Source organism: Neolamprologus brichardi, chromosome 14, assembly GCF_056152115.1.
Source record: "Neolamprologus brichardi isolate AB-2024 chromosome 14, ASM5615211v1, whole genome shotgun sequence".
Taxonomy (NCBI): Eukaryota; Metazoa; Chordata; class Actinopteri; order Cichliformes; family Cichlidae; genus Neolamprologus; species Neolamprologus brichardi.
Genome location: NC_142117.1, coordinates 6,886,971 through 6,902,289, shown reverse-complemented (window position 1 = coordinate 6,902,289; position 15,319 = coordinate 6,886,971). Strand labels below are relative to the sequence as shown.

At 43.1% G+C, this 15,319-nt stretch overlaps 1 protein-coding gene across 2 annotated transcripts; it reads right to left on the bottom strand.

Moving 5' to 3' along the window:
- Nucleotides 1-4,953: 4,953 nt before the first annotated feature.
- ywhae1 (tyrosine 3-monooxygenase/tryptophan 5-monooxygenase activation protein, epsilon polypeptide 1) lies at nt 4,954-15,034 on the bottom strand. 2 transcript variants are annotated; one of them, XM_006809307.3, is made up of 7 exons: nt 14,779-15,034; nt 13,208-13,407; nt 11,860-11,966; nt 11,483-11,689; nt 10,943-11,079; nt 8,999-9,046; nt 4,954-6,140 (listed from the first exon to the last, which is right to left on the bottom strand). In XM_006809307.3, exons 1-6 carry the CDS (start codon nt 14,840-14,842, stop codon nt 9,039-9,041), a joined length of 723 nt encoding a protein of 240 aa, XP_006809370.1. In that variant the 5' UTR covers nt 14,843-15,034; the 3' UTR covers nt 4,954-6,140; nt 8,999-9,038. The 2 variants fall into 2 exon arrangements, with proteins under 2 accessions (XP_006809370.1, XP_006809369.1); XM_006809306.3 differs by lacking the exon at nt 8,999-9,046 and having other exon boundaries at nt 14,779-15,033.
- Between the last annotated feature and the right edge of the window lie 285 nt (nt 15,035-15,319).

The window sequence follows — 15,319 nt, the reverse complement described above, 5'->3', positions numbered from 1 at the left end:
TACAACAGATTTAACCTCTGTAGCTAGATGTCACCATATCTGTGTGTCTATTTTTCATTCTGTGACTGATCCTCGGTGCTTCTGAAACACGTCATTTAGAAAGTGATTTGAAAGAATCTCTTGTGAGTGCTGGATTCAAACTGTAGAGGGCTCTAGAGCAGCTGCTGCACTGCCAGACTTGGATGGTTCTTCAGTCAGCTCTCTCCTCAGGCGCATATGATGTATATCCCCGACATTACACACAAAATTAGAAGGTTTTAGGTGATCTGACAAAACTAAGCTAGACTTTTCATTCTTGTGACAGTTGGTGTTAACTGCTTCCTGCTTGTAAATGACTGTAATCACACCGTGATTTGAGATTTGATTAGAGTGATTTGAGAAAAAGCAGACACAACAAATACAATGACTGGGTTTCAAAGAAAATCCCGTCTACAGCCACTTCAGTGCTGTATGGTTAAAAGTCAGGGGATGACTAACGGTGGGTGTCTGCACCAAATCTGATAGAAATTTCTTTCAAAATCACAAATGTCAAGGAATTGTCTGATTCATGAAGATCATTCTTGGAAATCTTGAATCTCAGCCATGTGGTGGTGCTAGATTATCACGATTTTCCATCTAGGAGGGATAGTTGATCTGCTTCAGTCTGGATCAAAGTGGTGGACCAACCTACAACCCTATGGTTCATCTCCTTGCATCCTTTGTTTGAAAATATAAGCCAATCAACCACAACAAGAGAACCGCAGGTGAAATTACGCTAATTATCCTGTTACAATCCTGGCATTCGTATAAATGTTACCAGACACCTAAGCCTTATTGCACACGAAGCACGCCCCCATGACAACAGTATTCGTTGACAGCAGCAGCTGCTCTCAAACACAAAACAAAAACTGCTCAGGAATGGCAAAGACAAAGAGCCCAAACCTCAGACGGGGCTACCAAACTCCCCAGATCCCATCCAACTGAACATCTGCGTGATCCATCGGATCTGCTGCCAGTGTCATGAAACAAGACACCACAGGATTCCTCCAGAGGTCCCATGCCAGGGCCCGATGGGTCAAAACTGTATTAGCAAAGTCTTTCAAGTATGCTTTCTTTTAATGACACTGGGTTAAAGAGTTTGGCAATGGGTAGATCAAGGACAACTTGAAGACATCAGCGTGGAAAAGTCCCATCCTCTGTGAGACACAAATGTGGTATGTACATTTCAGTGCAGTATGGCACTGAGTCTAAATCATCCTCACTCATGGCTTAGACCTAACCCTAACCCTAAGTTTTGCCTTTTTACAGAATCTAGGGTTAGTGCTACAGGAGCAAGGTCATTGGGTTTTGCAGTTTCTGTCTGACTAGTTACTCTTGTTTAAAGGCCAGTGGGGCTAGAGCAAAATATTATGCCCAAACTTCAGGGGACTATGCATTTTTTCAACAGCATTCAGCATTTAAAGACATGGTAGGTGAAAAATGATATCAGCTAGAAGGTTCCTGTTCAGGCATTTTATTCAGCTCCTTTCATCGGGAGGAAATGCAAAGAAGCCCCAGGAAGCCCATCATGCTAGAGAAAGGATGTCACACTGCTGGCTGCTCTGGCCACTTTCTGTCTAACAGGCTGCTCCACTTTCACCTGAGACTCTAAATTTAGGCCCGGCATGGACTTCAAGCTGTTATTATGGGTGATGTAACAGTAGAACAGGCTCCAACTGCTGCAGAGGTTACGAGCAAGCAAAATGAGGGAGGCAAAAGGTTAAGGCCTGAGGGCCCTCTCAGAATCACCATGTGTGATGTAAATGTTAATAAAAGAAACAAGGTCGGGGTATTTTGACACATTTAACTACATAATCTGTCATAAAATATGGTGGCGATGACTAAACATTTTTGTTTTCAGCCCCAAGAAACTCGCTGTTAGCTGTGTGCTACATGTCCCTATCAACTGTGTTAGCAGCAGTCACCCTGTCATTGCAGAAGCACGGGCATTAATATTGCATTTGTCTCTCGCACACTATAAATAGCACGTATAAATTTATGATCACGCTCACAGTTGCCAACTCAGATTCCAGTAGAAACATCTGCTCAGTGTGTGTGAAAGTGACGACACAGGGAGGTTTAGAAAGTCAATATCCACTGTGCAATGTTCAGTTGTGAGGGCAGGTGTGCCTAATGTAGCCAGCTGATTACAACAAGACTGACCACATATCTGAAATGCCTGCATGTGATTAGTTACTAGGCACCAAAAAACTTAACAACTAACTGTTATATGCAGTACTTGGTGTTTACTTTATGATTTTGAAAACAACAACAACAACAAAAACGTAACAATTGGGAAGCAGTAAAAATCATCAGTCACTTCCTGGTTAACCAAAGGTCAACACAAAATAATATTCTTTTTTTTTTTTTTTTTGCCTGTCCCGTTTGGATCTTTAGCCATTAGAATTGTTGTCTGAAGGCCAAGAAAGATTAAAAAATAAATAAATAGAGGGGAGAAGAGATGGTGAGAAAAGGGGGAAGAAAGAAAAGAAAAACAAACAAAACACCTGGATCACCATGATCACCAAAGAGCAACATAATAAAAACAACACCATCACAATAAAATAGCTAATAATAGATAACAGTAGATACTTTTTTAATTTCACCTGTTGAGAATGAAAAAAGAAAACAAGCAGAAGAAAACGAGAGCAATAGAATAAACAACATCACGATGATATATGGGAATATAACAGTAAATACTAAATATTAAACATTATTGTGCAGCACGTAAGATCGACAGCGCACAGTGTGCTTTGAGGTAGGAGCCAAAAAGGGTGTCGTTTGTGTGTGTGAGCACCCGTGTGTACACCTGTGAGCATGAACGTGCTTGTTTTTAAAAGGTTCCTTCATGTAATGATCTGCTAGAGGGTGTGGGGGGGCCACAGCCCCGCCCACCAGGGCATGAAGCAGGTATGGAGGAGATCAAAACTCCAGACATCCAGAGGCCCCCAGAACACAAGAGACCAAGGAAGACCAACAGAGGGGCAGCCGCGCCACTGTCCCAGAAAGAGCTGAGGAGAGTCCCAGATGAGGGGTCACTCAGCAGCCGCGGAGCAGAAGCCAGGGGGGGTTGCAGTGACGTGCCCGTGAGCTCCGCCAGCTGTGCCAGAGTGACCGAGCCCCAGGCCGAGAAGCCGTGGGCACTCCACCCCCGAAGTGGCCTGAGCGAGCCCCAGGCTCCAGGCCCCGACAAGCAGCCATCAAGGAGTGAGCCGGTGTGTACCTGGACGCCCATCCCCAGACACAAAGAACCACCAATGCACTGATGTCTGAGGGCGTCCGCCACCGGCAGGGGAAGTGGTGGGGGGAGATAGGCCTCCATACCTTAGAGGGCCTGAGATGTCCCCAGAGAGGTGGCGTCTGATACCCAACCTGACATATAGACACAGACATACAGACATACACAGATACAAACATCCATTCCCACCCTCATGCTCTCATATGCACTTACTCAACACTCAGCCAACGTGGAGACAGACATAAAGAGACACTGTACACACAATCACACTCCTCAAGTGTACTCTAAGCCCCGGGTCTAGGTACCCTTGCCCCTGGAGGGGGAAACTGCACCCAGACCCAGGTGGTGTTACCCTTTTCCCTGCGGTGGGGAGAAGCAGACTTTCCTGACTCCGCAGCAGCAGGGAGGCCCCACACTCCAGACCCCAGTCGGACGGCCAACTTCTCCTCCTAGCCCCCCCGCTCCAGCAGGTCGCAGAGAACGGGGGTGTGTGAAGACTCCAAACCTCCCTCCGCCCGCTCATATGTAGTGTTGATGCATGTGTGTTCTAAAGTGCCTTTAAAACCCAGGAGGGGCTACCTGCCAGAGAGCAGCAGGTAAGCACATAGCCCCTCCTGCTAGCCCTGCATGTCTAGTGTATTTAAAATTGAGAGGTGGGCAACGACGCCAGGGGTGAGGTTGTACACCCTGACGGTCTTTTGGATTCCATGTAGCGTGCCCACCCCCAAGATCCTATATGTATGTGTTATGAGAGTGTGAGTAATGTGAATGTCTAAGTTGTGAGATAAAATTGAGGCACAGGCAGCCAGAAGGGGACAGAGGGGGGGATGCCTCCCCTGCACCCTGGTGACACATCTTTACCCCAAGGCCCTGCATGTGTGGGTGATTGTGGTGGAGCGGGAAGAGGGAGGCAGCTGGAGATGGGGAGGGAAGGAAGGGAGGGGCAAGCCTTATTTTAAGAATGAACATCACAGGAAGCAATTTGCTCATCACACACGACCCTTAATGCTGAAGATCAGTTGCACTCAGACATTCCAGGCTAGTTTCCTAGCTAACCCTGTAATGCACTTACCACCCCGTCATATTTTGATGTCATCAGTAGTCGTTTCAAACATTACCCAATTTGACAAAAACTTTATCTGGGTCTATTTTGCATCATCACCCAAAAGTTGATGAATGTGATTGACATGTTACGGTGTCTGGTTGCACTATTGAAGCAAACTGCGGCTGCTCCACTTCCTGCATCCTTGCAGTTATAGAATCATATTTCACCTGGTAATCATAAAGAAATGACTCATAATACTCAACAATCACGCTTCTTGTAGGATCTCAGTATGAGCAAGTTCAGTGATAATGGCAAAGCAATTATATTCTGTAGCACAACTTGTGATGCTACAAATCTTAACCAATCATGACACAACTAATAGTAAATGAATTTTGTGCTGTCCACGGCTGGTTCAGAGTGTAGGACCCACCCATGAAGGATGGGGTCAGATTGATTTCGTTTTTTTGTGGTCATAGATTATTCGTCTACACAGCTCTCCAAGTATGTTGTCCAGTAACAGTAAGGAATCCCCGCTTCATTTCCCGTTATTTTTCATTCAGGGTCTCGGCAAAGACTTGACCTAATCCTAACATAAAGTCCCTAAAGGTGAAGTCTTGGCAACAAAATAAACACCACATGTCAGCTTATAATGTTTAATTTAGATTGTTTAATGTTAATTCCATGCTGTGTTTCAGTAAGAACAATACAGATTCCCTGTCTGTGGCTCCAGTCAGATATCCAGTAGTACAAATCAGCTCCAAGTTACACATAATGAAGCAACACAAAAAGAAACTGCAAAAGAAAAAACACCCTCTGAATGGCAGAGGAGCATCGATAAAAAGCAGGGGGAAGCAGCAGAAAAGAAAAATAGAATATTAATTATTTTTAACTCATGCAAGTACGGATCTTCTTCATTTAAGGATGGGGCCAAATTAAGTCTACTCTTTTACACAAGTTAGAGAGTTCCCAAGTTTTCTTTTTTCAAACCACCAGCAAGAGATAAACCTTCAGAGAGCCAGAATGTGTGCACAGTTACAGTATTTCAGCACAAAGTACAGTCCAAAGACAACTACATGAACATGACAACAGAATCACTATGGTGTAAAAGTTAAGCACTTCTTTGCCCCACGTGGATATCGCGAATATTGCCAACTTCCTCTCAACTACTAAGTTAACAAAAAGGGCACTTGTACTCTTCCAAACTGCCCCTAAAAACGGTCAAATGATCTGCATGACATTTCATTAAAAACAGATAAAATAGCTCCCACAACTAATAGTCAACATTGTCAGTAATAAAAGTTAATTTCTGTAATTACATTAAGAAAAAAAATTCTCAATACATCCAGCAACTGATAAAAATATTGAGGAAAAAAAAGAAGCAAAAAAACCAACAAAAAAATACAATAATGAAACCAAAAGATAACATTTTCAGAACTGCTTGTACCAGGACAAAAAAAAAAAACAATCCAGGGACCGCTTTCTTTATCTTTGCCTTTCTAACATTGTATTTCCTGCCTCAATTAAGTGGTATTTACTTGAACGATGTCAGGGCTAATATAAAAAATAAAAAAAGAAGAGAAAAATTAACTTGTTAACTCCGTGGCCCTGTTGGGTCTTGGAGCTACAGAGGTGGAAGAAAAGGAAAAAGGACGACAAAGAGGAAAGTGACTTGTAGATGGATGGGTGGGGCGGTTGAGGAGGAGGAAGAGGAGGGGGGAGATGAAGGTGGAGGGAGTGCAGGGGGTGGGGTGAGGGTCTCAAGTTGTTGGCTGTTGGTGGCATAGTCTCACTGGGCCTCGTCCTCAGCGTCTTGCAGTGCCTCTTTGTTCTGTTCTTCACCTGGTGGAGAGAGATTAACTGTTAGCTCCTCTTAAAAACCTCACAAGATATCATCCTTCAGTAGTGCACAAGTGGCAGGCATGTCTGACGTGACAGGTGAAACTGAACACAAACCAAAACCTTGAGGAACTGAGGAGATTATGGTGGTAGCTATTTCGCTTGAGAGTTTGCAGCTTCTCTCTTGAGTATTTGGCTTCCTGTCACTGCAATAACAGAAATGGTGACACTGCCCCTTTATGTGTTCGGTGTAAGTTACCATAGTACCGAAGCGATGTAAAGAGAGTCACCTTCATGACACTGAATCACTAACCTGTTAATGTAACTTTTTCACCCTCCAAATATATGATGATAATGGCAGAGATATTCTGAATAGTCTTTCCTACAACAGGCCCTTGTTCACACTGATATATGAACCAGGCTGGATGAGAATTATTCGAGGACTACAGACAAGACACTCAGATGAACAAGAAGGTCTGCATTTTACAGCAGCATCCAAGTAGTAGTGGTACCAATAATTTCTAATACATGCATGCACAGTGGTATTATGATTACCAGTGCATGGAACAGCAGGTTCGAATCAAGCCAACTGCAATTACTTGGTTGGTTTAATCTGCATATGCAAAACACTCATATCTTCAAATCCCTCATTTCAGCTAAATCTGACCCGTTTATCAGCCAAAGTGTTTTTAGAACTAATTGGTTGCATGCACCCTGTGAATACAATGAAAAACAAAGTGCAGTTAGCCTACCACTGCTACTGCTACAGAAACCGATTTTACCAAAGTGCCTGAAACAAGTTGAACTCCACTGAAATCTGCTTGGAGGACTTAGAGACAGATGATTTCACAAGGACTAAAGACTGACAAAAAACAAACAAACTGGTAAATAAAGAGATAAATATCTAGAATGCAGAACAGTGTATTAGGGCAGGGCAACGTGGCCAGAAATATTTATCACAATATATATTTGAAAATTTGCGATAACGATATAACTGACGATATAATTGACGCCAGACAAAATACTTTACAACTCCACAACTTTATTAGTGCAACCCCCCCCCCCCCCCCCCCCCCAAAAAAAAAAACCCTCATCAATGTATTTTCACTTAAACGAGCAGCTGTTTTTATGTGCATTAAAGCTATAAAAAAAATTAACTGTGCAAAATTCTTTGCTGACAGTTTAACCAGTGGAAATTGGCCAACATATCCTCAGCATAACCATGTATAATATCCACAAAACTTTAAAAGAGGTTATACACACAATATGGTCATATTATGTTGAAGCACAGTACGTATCACTCCGCGAGGCTCCTGACTACGGTAGCCGTAATGCTGACAATCCATCAAGCGGTGCAGCTTCGTAGCTTACGAAAGTCGTACTAAAGCATTTTTTGACAGATTTCTGCGCGCCGTGTACCACATAAAATCGGTTCGAGGTCAGTAAGCACAACCAGAATTGATACATAAGGCACACGGGATTATAAGGGGCACTGTCGATTTTTCAGAAAATCAAAGGATTGATTTTAAATGTGCCGTATTTTCCGAAAAACACAGTAAAAACGACGGCCCGCTAGCATGTTCTACCAAAAATAGTGCTGTGTTGTGTATCTGACGGACGAAAGCCAAACGAGTTCCACATCACTGAAGTTTCATCATATTTACAAACCAATTCCGGTTAATCTGTTTCATTCAACGATCCGCTTTCGCCCTTCTCATTCTCTGTCGCCACCATGTGCGTATGAAAACAAAGACACTGCGCATGCGCGTTTTACCCATATTCTATCGCAATATTTCATTTTCTTATCATTGCCTAACATTATACCAGTATTACCATGAACAGTATGATATGGCCCAGCGCTACAGTGTATGTAGAACTGTTTCCAGATTAGATTTCCCCCACAAACACTGTTCTCACAGCCAAAGCTGTGTGCCTGACACGACCATATTAGGGATATCCTCTCTCACTGACATCATACAGAGTGTTGAGTAGAAAAAAAAGTGTTTAGATGTGATTACATGCACTGACACTGAGCTGATTCTTTAAATCTTTAGCCATCCACCACTGAAAATATGAAAATATAAAATAAAGAAAAGCATAATGGGTCCACTTTAGGTTCCATCAATATTTATTACTGTACTGTTATGTGTGGGACTTGTTTATAAAGGGGGAAAAGAAACAAAACCCCAAACACTTGAATTTTGCAACTAGCAGAAATCTGTAAAGAAAACCTGCACGCTGGATGCTAATTTTCTACGGTTTCAGGTGTTGGGTGAAATGGTGCATTCATTTCCGTAGTTTAGAAACAGAGCTCAAAGTGTGTGTTTGTGTGCTGGTGGTGGGGTGCAAGTTTTACATAAAACCCAACACCTTCAGCGTTAGCTTAGGTTAACAAGCACCTCTAGACGGTAATGGTTTTGGCAAACACTGCCATTTCCATTAAACTAATAATGACCCTGTTCTTGTTAGAGAACACCAAATACTGCAGCACTACTTTAAACGTGAACGTGAACATACCACTTGAATGGACCTGAATGTCTTTAAATGACTGACTGGCTATACTGGTCCACGGTGTGAAAGCATGCAAATAACACGATGTAAAGCACGCTGCTTGTGCACAGGTACAACGGGGAACTACTCATCACACTATACAAACTACCTTTAGTCAAGTGAGCCAGTTACATGAGACTGTGATGGGAAGACCAAAGATTAGAGCATGTCACCAAAAGTTAATACAAGATCCAAGTGAATGGGTGAGTGAGTGGGCTGAATCATTAAACCATGAGTGAGCTAGTGCAGAGAGGTAAAAACAAGCCACACACAACACACACAGAGCAAATGTGTGGGTGAGCAACACTTACAAAGTACAGTTAACATGGGAAATGAACAGGTTTGTTTCCTTTAGGACTCTACAGCAGAGGGAATGAGAAAAAGACAAGAGAGGTGATGAGTCACTGAAATAATAATAATAAAAAAAAGGTCTTGGTGGATGCTCTGCAGCGTAGCTGATGCATACTGCTGGAATGAAAGGAATAGAAAAAAATGACTCAAAAAGGGCTGAATGATTTATTTTTTGTAAATTTCTTACACCAAACGTTGTTGCTAGTAACAGCTGAACAGCTACAAGAAGATCAGCTATGACAGATTTACTCTGCTGCACTTTATTAATCATTGTGGGACTTGGCGAACCAAGACAAATGCTGGCTGTATCAGCTTCATGTGTCATCTGTATGCAGATGACTGCGCTCTTTACGCCTTACAAGGCAGCACATCCCTCTGTATCATTTCTGAGGTTCTGGTTAGAGACCAAAACAAGCTAGTGTTGTGCCATTACCACAGGTGTTGGTTTCAGGTAACTAGCCACACCTCACTAGTTAGGCAGTAGCTTGCCAAATAGACAGCTGTTGGAATCTCAACCTCCATGTTTGAGCTTATTAACACAGTGTTTTAACTTAGTGAGGCCAGCCAGGTATATTAACAGCCACCCAAGTTGTGGTGACTCACTTTGTCTGCTATTTTTTTTCCCTTTTAAAGCTAAAGAAAACAACACTGTCTAAGACTGATAGTCTTCTCACACTTGCCCTTTTGGCCAGCTGACCAGGTAGCTTGAACCCTCAATATCATTCAGCTGCATCTCCAGCATATCTGTCAGATCTATCTCAGCTGCACTGTCATGGACTGCAGACAACCACTGCTGCAGTCTGGAAAACTACATAAACCAGAACCTGCAGCAGCTGGAGAACCAGTCCGTGTGGCTCCACATATTACATGTGTGAGCTAAACATGTGCAATTTTACAAAACTGGGCTCAGGCACACTACTATATCTGTAGTGATGAAGTTTTCTCTGTGTGGAATTTACTTCACACAAATTCATTCAAATTTTGATTAGACTTTTCTTAAATCACTCAGCACAAGAATCTAATTCTGACACAGGAACACAGGTTAGATGGGATGCCTCCAGTTCAGCGTCACGTGAAGACAACAATTAGCCCCCCCCCTCGCAAAAAACAAAAACTCTCTGTACCTCGACAGGCACACTGTGAGCACCTGACACAGTCCCGACAGCTACTGTTGACTTGTTTTATTTTGAAATTGGCATTTTTGTCAAATTATTAACAAAAGGTGCATTACCACAGAAAAAACCCTCAGACCTATGTACGTGTTGACTGAAGGAACAACTCTCAGGGTGGGAATTTCATTGCTGACTGCTGGAAACTGACCAAGTGAGTTATTGTTTTCTGCAGCATAGTTACACATCCTGCATTTGGGATTGTCGGGCTATGCTGCTAAAGCACAAGGCTTGGTGTGCTAGAGGAACACGTGGTCTTAGAAAAATTCCTAGATATTAGTTCTTGGGAAATCCGAGTTCCCAGAACTTTCCATCGAAAAGCACCTTCAGATTAGAGAAGACCTCTAACTTTGTTTTTCTAGCTGTCTAGTGTTTAAATTCTGCACAAACAGTCTTTGAGCAGGAATACCACTCAACTTTTCAAGTAAACAAAAACAAAACGTAGCAACATGTCTGATTAGTTGTAACTGAATTGAACTGTTAGGCAGTTAGGCAGGCATTTTCTATCAAGCCTTTTTCTATTATTTTTCGCAAGCTGTCAGTGAGACAAAAAAGCCATCAAGATGCTCACAGTACAAAGACACATTATAAGAACAAATGTAAGAAAGTGTTTAGGTGAAGATGAGTGGGTTAGTGTCAGCACCTTGTCCTGGAAAAAGATCTGCATTGAGACACAGGTAGAAATACCATCATAGAAAAACACCTGATGAGATAAACACACTACAGGACTGTTACCTTCTCCCTGCATATCTGAAGTCCATAGTGTCAGGTTGTCACGTAACAACTGCATGATAAGTGTGGAGTCCTTGTAGCTTTCTTCACTCAGTGTGTCCAGTTCTGCGATGGCGTCATCGAACGCAGCCTTTGCCAACCTGAGCAAACAAACGTGTGCTGAAATCACATCATGCTTCAGACAGAAAAATCATGTTTTTACTGATTATTTTTAAGCTGCGTTATGATTCCAGCTGTACGAAATCGTGTATCACTGTGTGTCTGGAACTCAGTATTGGGTAAATGTGAACATAAAGTCAAAGACAATCAAGAATGGCTTATAATCTACAACATTACTGCAAAGTCTAAGTCTAATCCTCAACCTATGGGCATGAGGAGGGCGAAGGTCAACCTCAAACAGGAGTTGAGTCAGGGTTCGTCATACAGTCCACTCAGCAGTGAGGGACAGTCTTGCTGTTATGTAATATACAGATAAAAAACAAAAAAAACAAACAGCTGCCCTGCGTTACAGTGACAGTGCTGCTGCAGTGATGGAGCAGTGACCTGCAAGCGCGGTCAGGTGAGTTGAGAATCTCATAGTAGAAGACGGAGAAGTTGAGGGCGAGCCCGAGGCGGATGGGGTGTGTGGGTGGCAGCTCTGACATGGCTAGGTCAGTAGCAGCTTTGTAGGCCACCAGACTGTTCTCTGCTGCCTCCTTTCTGTCGTTGCCAGTGGCAAACTCTGCCAGGTACCTGTGGTAGTCACCCTTCCTGCAAGTGGAAGGAAACAAAGAAACATTTTACATGTTATTTCCTGTGAAGTGTTCGTGACAACGGTTTCCTGTGTCGATAAATACCCCAGCTCAAAAAGATAGCTGTACTTGATGACCAACCAGAGGAAGTTACTGTATTTATCTGATAATTAACATCAAGGCTCTTACATTTTGTTGTAGAAGACCTTCGACTCTCCTATCTTAGCAGATGGCAGTAGGTGCCTTTCAAGTGCTTCCAGAATTTCATTACAGATGTTCTTCAGCTCCTTCTCCACCTGTTGATAAAAAACACACTGATTCAGTGATCCTCTTCCTCTGACACAATCTCCAAGTATCAATTTGGATTCCTGCTCCTGTGTAATTTCAGAATCCAGTATGAGAAATTCTGCCCGTTTCTGCAAAGGTTCACGTTCAAGATCCATCAAGATCAAAAAAGGATCCAATAACTTGGGACAACAAACACATATCTGTGGTCTCTTTAGGACCTTTATCACTCCCTTTAAACTCCCTGCTAACAACATTTGTAATATCTTTAATATTTGACATTTATTAATCCAATTAGGATGTTGCTCAACGCTTATCAGAAGCTCAAGAGTGTTTCCCCACATGAGCAGGCCACCCAAGCACACTCAAGCATTTTTGACTTTTCTTTTATCCCTTTGAAAAACACGACACCATCAGCAGCCTTTTTTCTTGCACAGACAGCCTCCGTACTCCTATTCTGTTGCTGCTGACCAAACAGACTCACTGTCCATCAATACTACTCAACCGCTTTTCCACTGAGTCTCTTATCCCACCAAATAACTGGCTCCAACTCCACCCCCTGGGACTGCAGGTGGGAACTGGAGTCTACACTTATCTCCTATTTATTTGTAACACAGTAATTAGTTTGTAAAATATTTGCAGAGAACCTTATAACTGGTATTATTTAATAATTCCCACATGTGCATGCACATAGCAGCCCATTCTTCACCACAAACAGAAACTAAATCTGTGGGAAACACTGCCATATTTGTAAACCGATTCCCTTCAACCTTTATTTAAACTCCAACCTAACAACCTCTTTAATGGACCACTTAGAGTAGCTTTAATATTTGATATTTACTAAACAATCAGGATGTTGCTCAAAGCTTATCGAATGGCGTGCCAGTGATAAGAAATGTGTCTGCCAGGGACTGCCAGAGCTACTAACAAAATCAAGGTGTACTCTCCCTGAATCCAATTATGTCATTGACTGCAGTCCAAGTGCCTCTCCCATCTCTGACACTCTCTGGCCTCTCCCATTATAACAGCAGCTCTTATTTCCCTTCATAAAAAGGCAAGAGTGGAGGACTTGCCAACTATGACTCAGATGCAGTCTGTCCAGTAGCTGCTCAGAGTGTGCATCACTAATGTGTGTTTGTGATCTCGCACTAACACAGCCGATCTTTATAATGGGAACACATTCTGGATGCTGAGACATTACAGAACAATCTAAAACAGAAATCTAAGCTTGAGCCTTTCTCGAGTGCTTTACCTTTTGCCTGTATTCCCGGATCATCTTCAGTTTCTCTTCTCCGCCCTTGTTCTCTTCCCTCTGTTCGATACTGCTGATTATCCTCCAGGAGGCTCTCCGAGCTCCGATCACATTCTTGTAGGCCACTGATAGTAGGTTCCTCTCCTCCACTGTGAGCTCCACGTCCATGTCTGCCACCTTCTTCATAGACTCCACCATCTCTGTTAAAAGAAATGCCCAGGATTTGCCAACAGTTTTATTTTTGTCATGTCTCTTGAGAGTATGCCTCATTGGCAACATTGTCAATCTAAGTGGCATAATCTGACGTGCCTCACAAATTCATAAGTTTTGGGCTGATAATCATAATAAATGAAACAGTCGGACGCCTGGCAAACCGTGCCCAGAGATGACATGCAAGAAAGGGCATTGATGTGAGGTGACAGACAGTGTTAAAGAGTAAATGCTGAGGCAGTTTCTTCTATCTCTGGCACCAATCCAACAAACACACACACACAGACATAAACTGGTTACTTGCTTAAGCGATAAGCAATGCACTTCTCAGTTTAAGCTGTGTGCCATCATTTACCGCTGGGGAGGGGTTTAACCCTTTGAAAGTAGGTTAAACGGATAGTACGGATGGAAAAGTGGCTGATGTAATTTAGCAAACATCTGACTCCCCGCCCCTCCTCGCCTCACCTTAAAATATGAAACCTTCAAAGAAAAAAGAAAAAGGAAGAAAAAAGAAACCTTTACCTGACATGTTAAAATTTCATTAAGCTGAAGAGTGATCGAATAGATTTGCATTAGCCAGTAAACCATAAATCTCTCTGCAAATACACTCGGTTCAAATCCCGTGAATGAGTCATGGTACATTCACTTAACGTTACTGAACAACGTGTGACCGGGTGGCAAAGGCAGTCGTCTAAAAACAGCCTGCACACGGCCTGTAATGGTATGACAGTGTTATAGGAGTGCACCGGGGAGAGGAAGAGGGGGTCGTTTCTGCCAATCGATCTGTCCAGCTTGCTTGCATGGGAACACCCCACGAAGTGAACATCTGACCTCCCACTCCCTGCTAATACACATTGGTTTCAAGGTGCTAATCCTCCTAGTATCTGCAACAGAATGGCGTAAAAGTTGCCAGGTCAACAAACGGAGTCAGTTATAAGCAACGAGTGCTGCTTATACCGAAAAGAAGCACTGGCTCATGTGTAAAGTTACACAGCTAGCTGGTGCAGGGGAGGCAACTCCTGACAGCTCACGCTCCACTAATCCGCCATTTTGTTGTAGCCCCTTCGCTAATGCTAGCCAATGTCTGTGACATCCGCTCACTTTCCTCAGAACAAACAGGTTTCGTGCTCACGAACTGTTTTAATGTCGCAGTACTGTCACCGGACAAAAAGCCATATGTCTTGGCCAATAAACAGTTGGAAATCTGAGATGGTAGCCGCATTAGCCATGTAGCCTGCCGCGGCTAGCGTTGAGCTACACAGCAAAGCGGTGCTCGGTTAAGGTTAGCTAGCACAGTAAAAAAAAAAAATCCCATCGGCGAACATGTCCCACTCCAAGCCGGCCCAGAGATGGTGCCTTACCGTCATATCGCTCTGCCTGCTCGGCGAGTTTCGCCTGATAAACTAGATCCTCTCGCTCTCCCATTGTGTATCAAGATACAGGTAGCGTAGCAAAAGGGCTAATCAAAGTGACAGATCGTTAGTGCAAAACACAGTGGTGATGTGCCAGCCCTGTCTGTGGCTCCTTCAAACCAACTGGGTCGATGAGTGCTGTTCCGCCCCACCGGCAGCGCTGGGATGGAGTAAAGATGGCGACCAGCTTCATCCGGGTACTGCGCATACGCACAAGACTCACCGACTCCGATGCTTCCTCGTCTATTGTTTTTTTTTTCTTTTTTTTGAAGAGAAAAGCAAGAAAAGCAAGAGTAATAACGATAAATGCAGGCGTTGAATCACATCTACGGTATAGTGTGTTAACACCACCAGTTTCTGTTCCTGGTCTATGATATTTATAGCGGTGCAATTCTGTATTTTTTGAACTACATAAATAATACAAAACGTAGCTTGTACTCCAAAATACAGGACAGCATCATTAGACTGTGGAGCTCAAAGTGTGCCACAG

What these genes read in the sequence shown, in the direction of transcription:
- ywhae1 (XM_006809306.3), bottom strand. Translation starts at nt 14,842, where the DNA reads ATGGGAGAGCGAGAGGATCTAGTTTATCAGGCGAAACTCGCCGAGCAG. An exon ending in AAGGTCTTCTACAACAAAAT is followed by an intron (nt 11,690 to 11,859) that starts GTAAGAGCCTTG and finishes TTCCACTTGCAG; the next exon opens with GAAGGGTGACTACCACAGGT. An exon ending in TCACCTGACCGCGCTTGCAG is followed by an intron (nt 11,080 to 11,482) that starts GTCACTGCTCCA and finishes TTGTTTGCTCAG; the next exon opens with GTTGGCAAAGGCTGCGTTCG.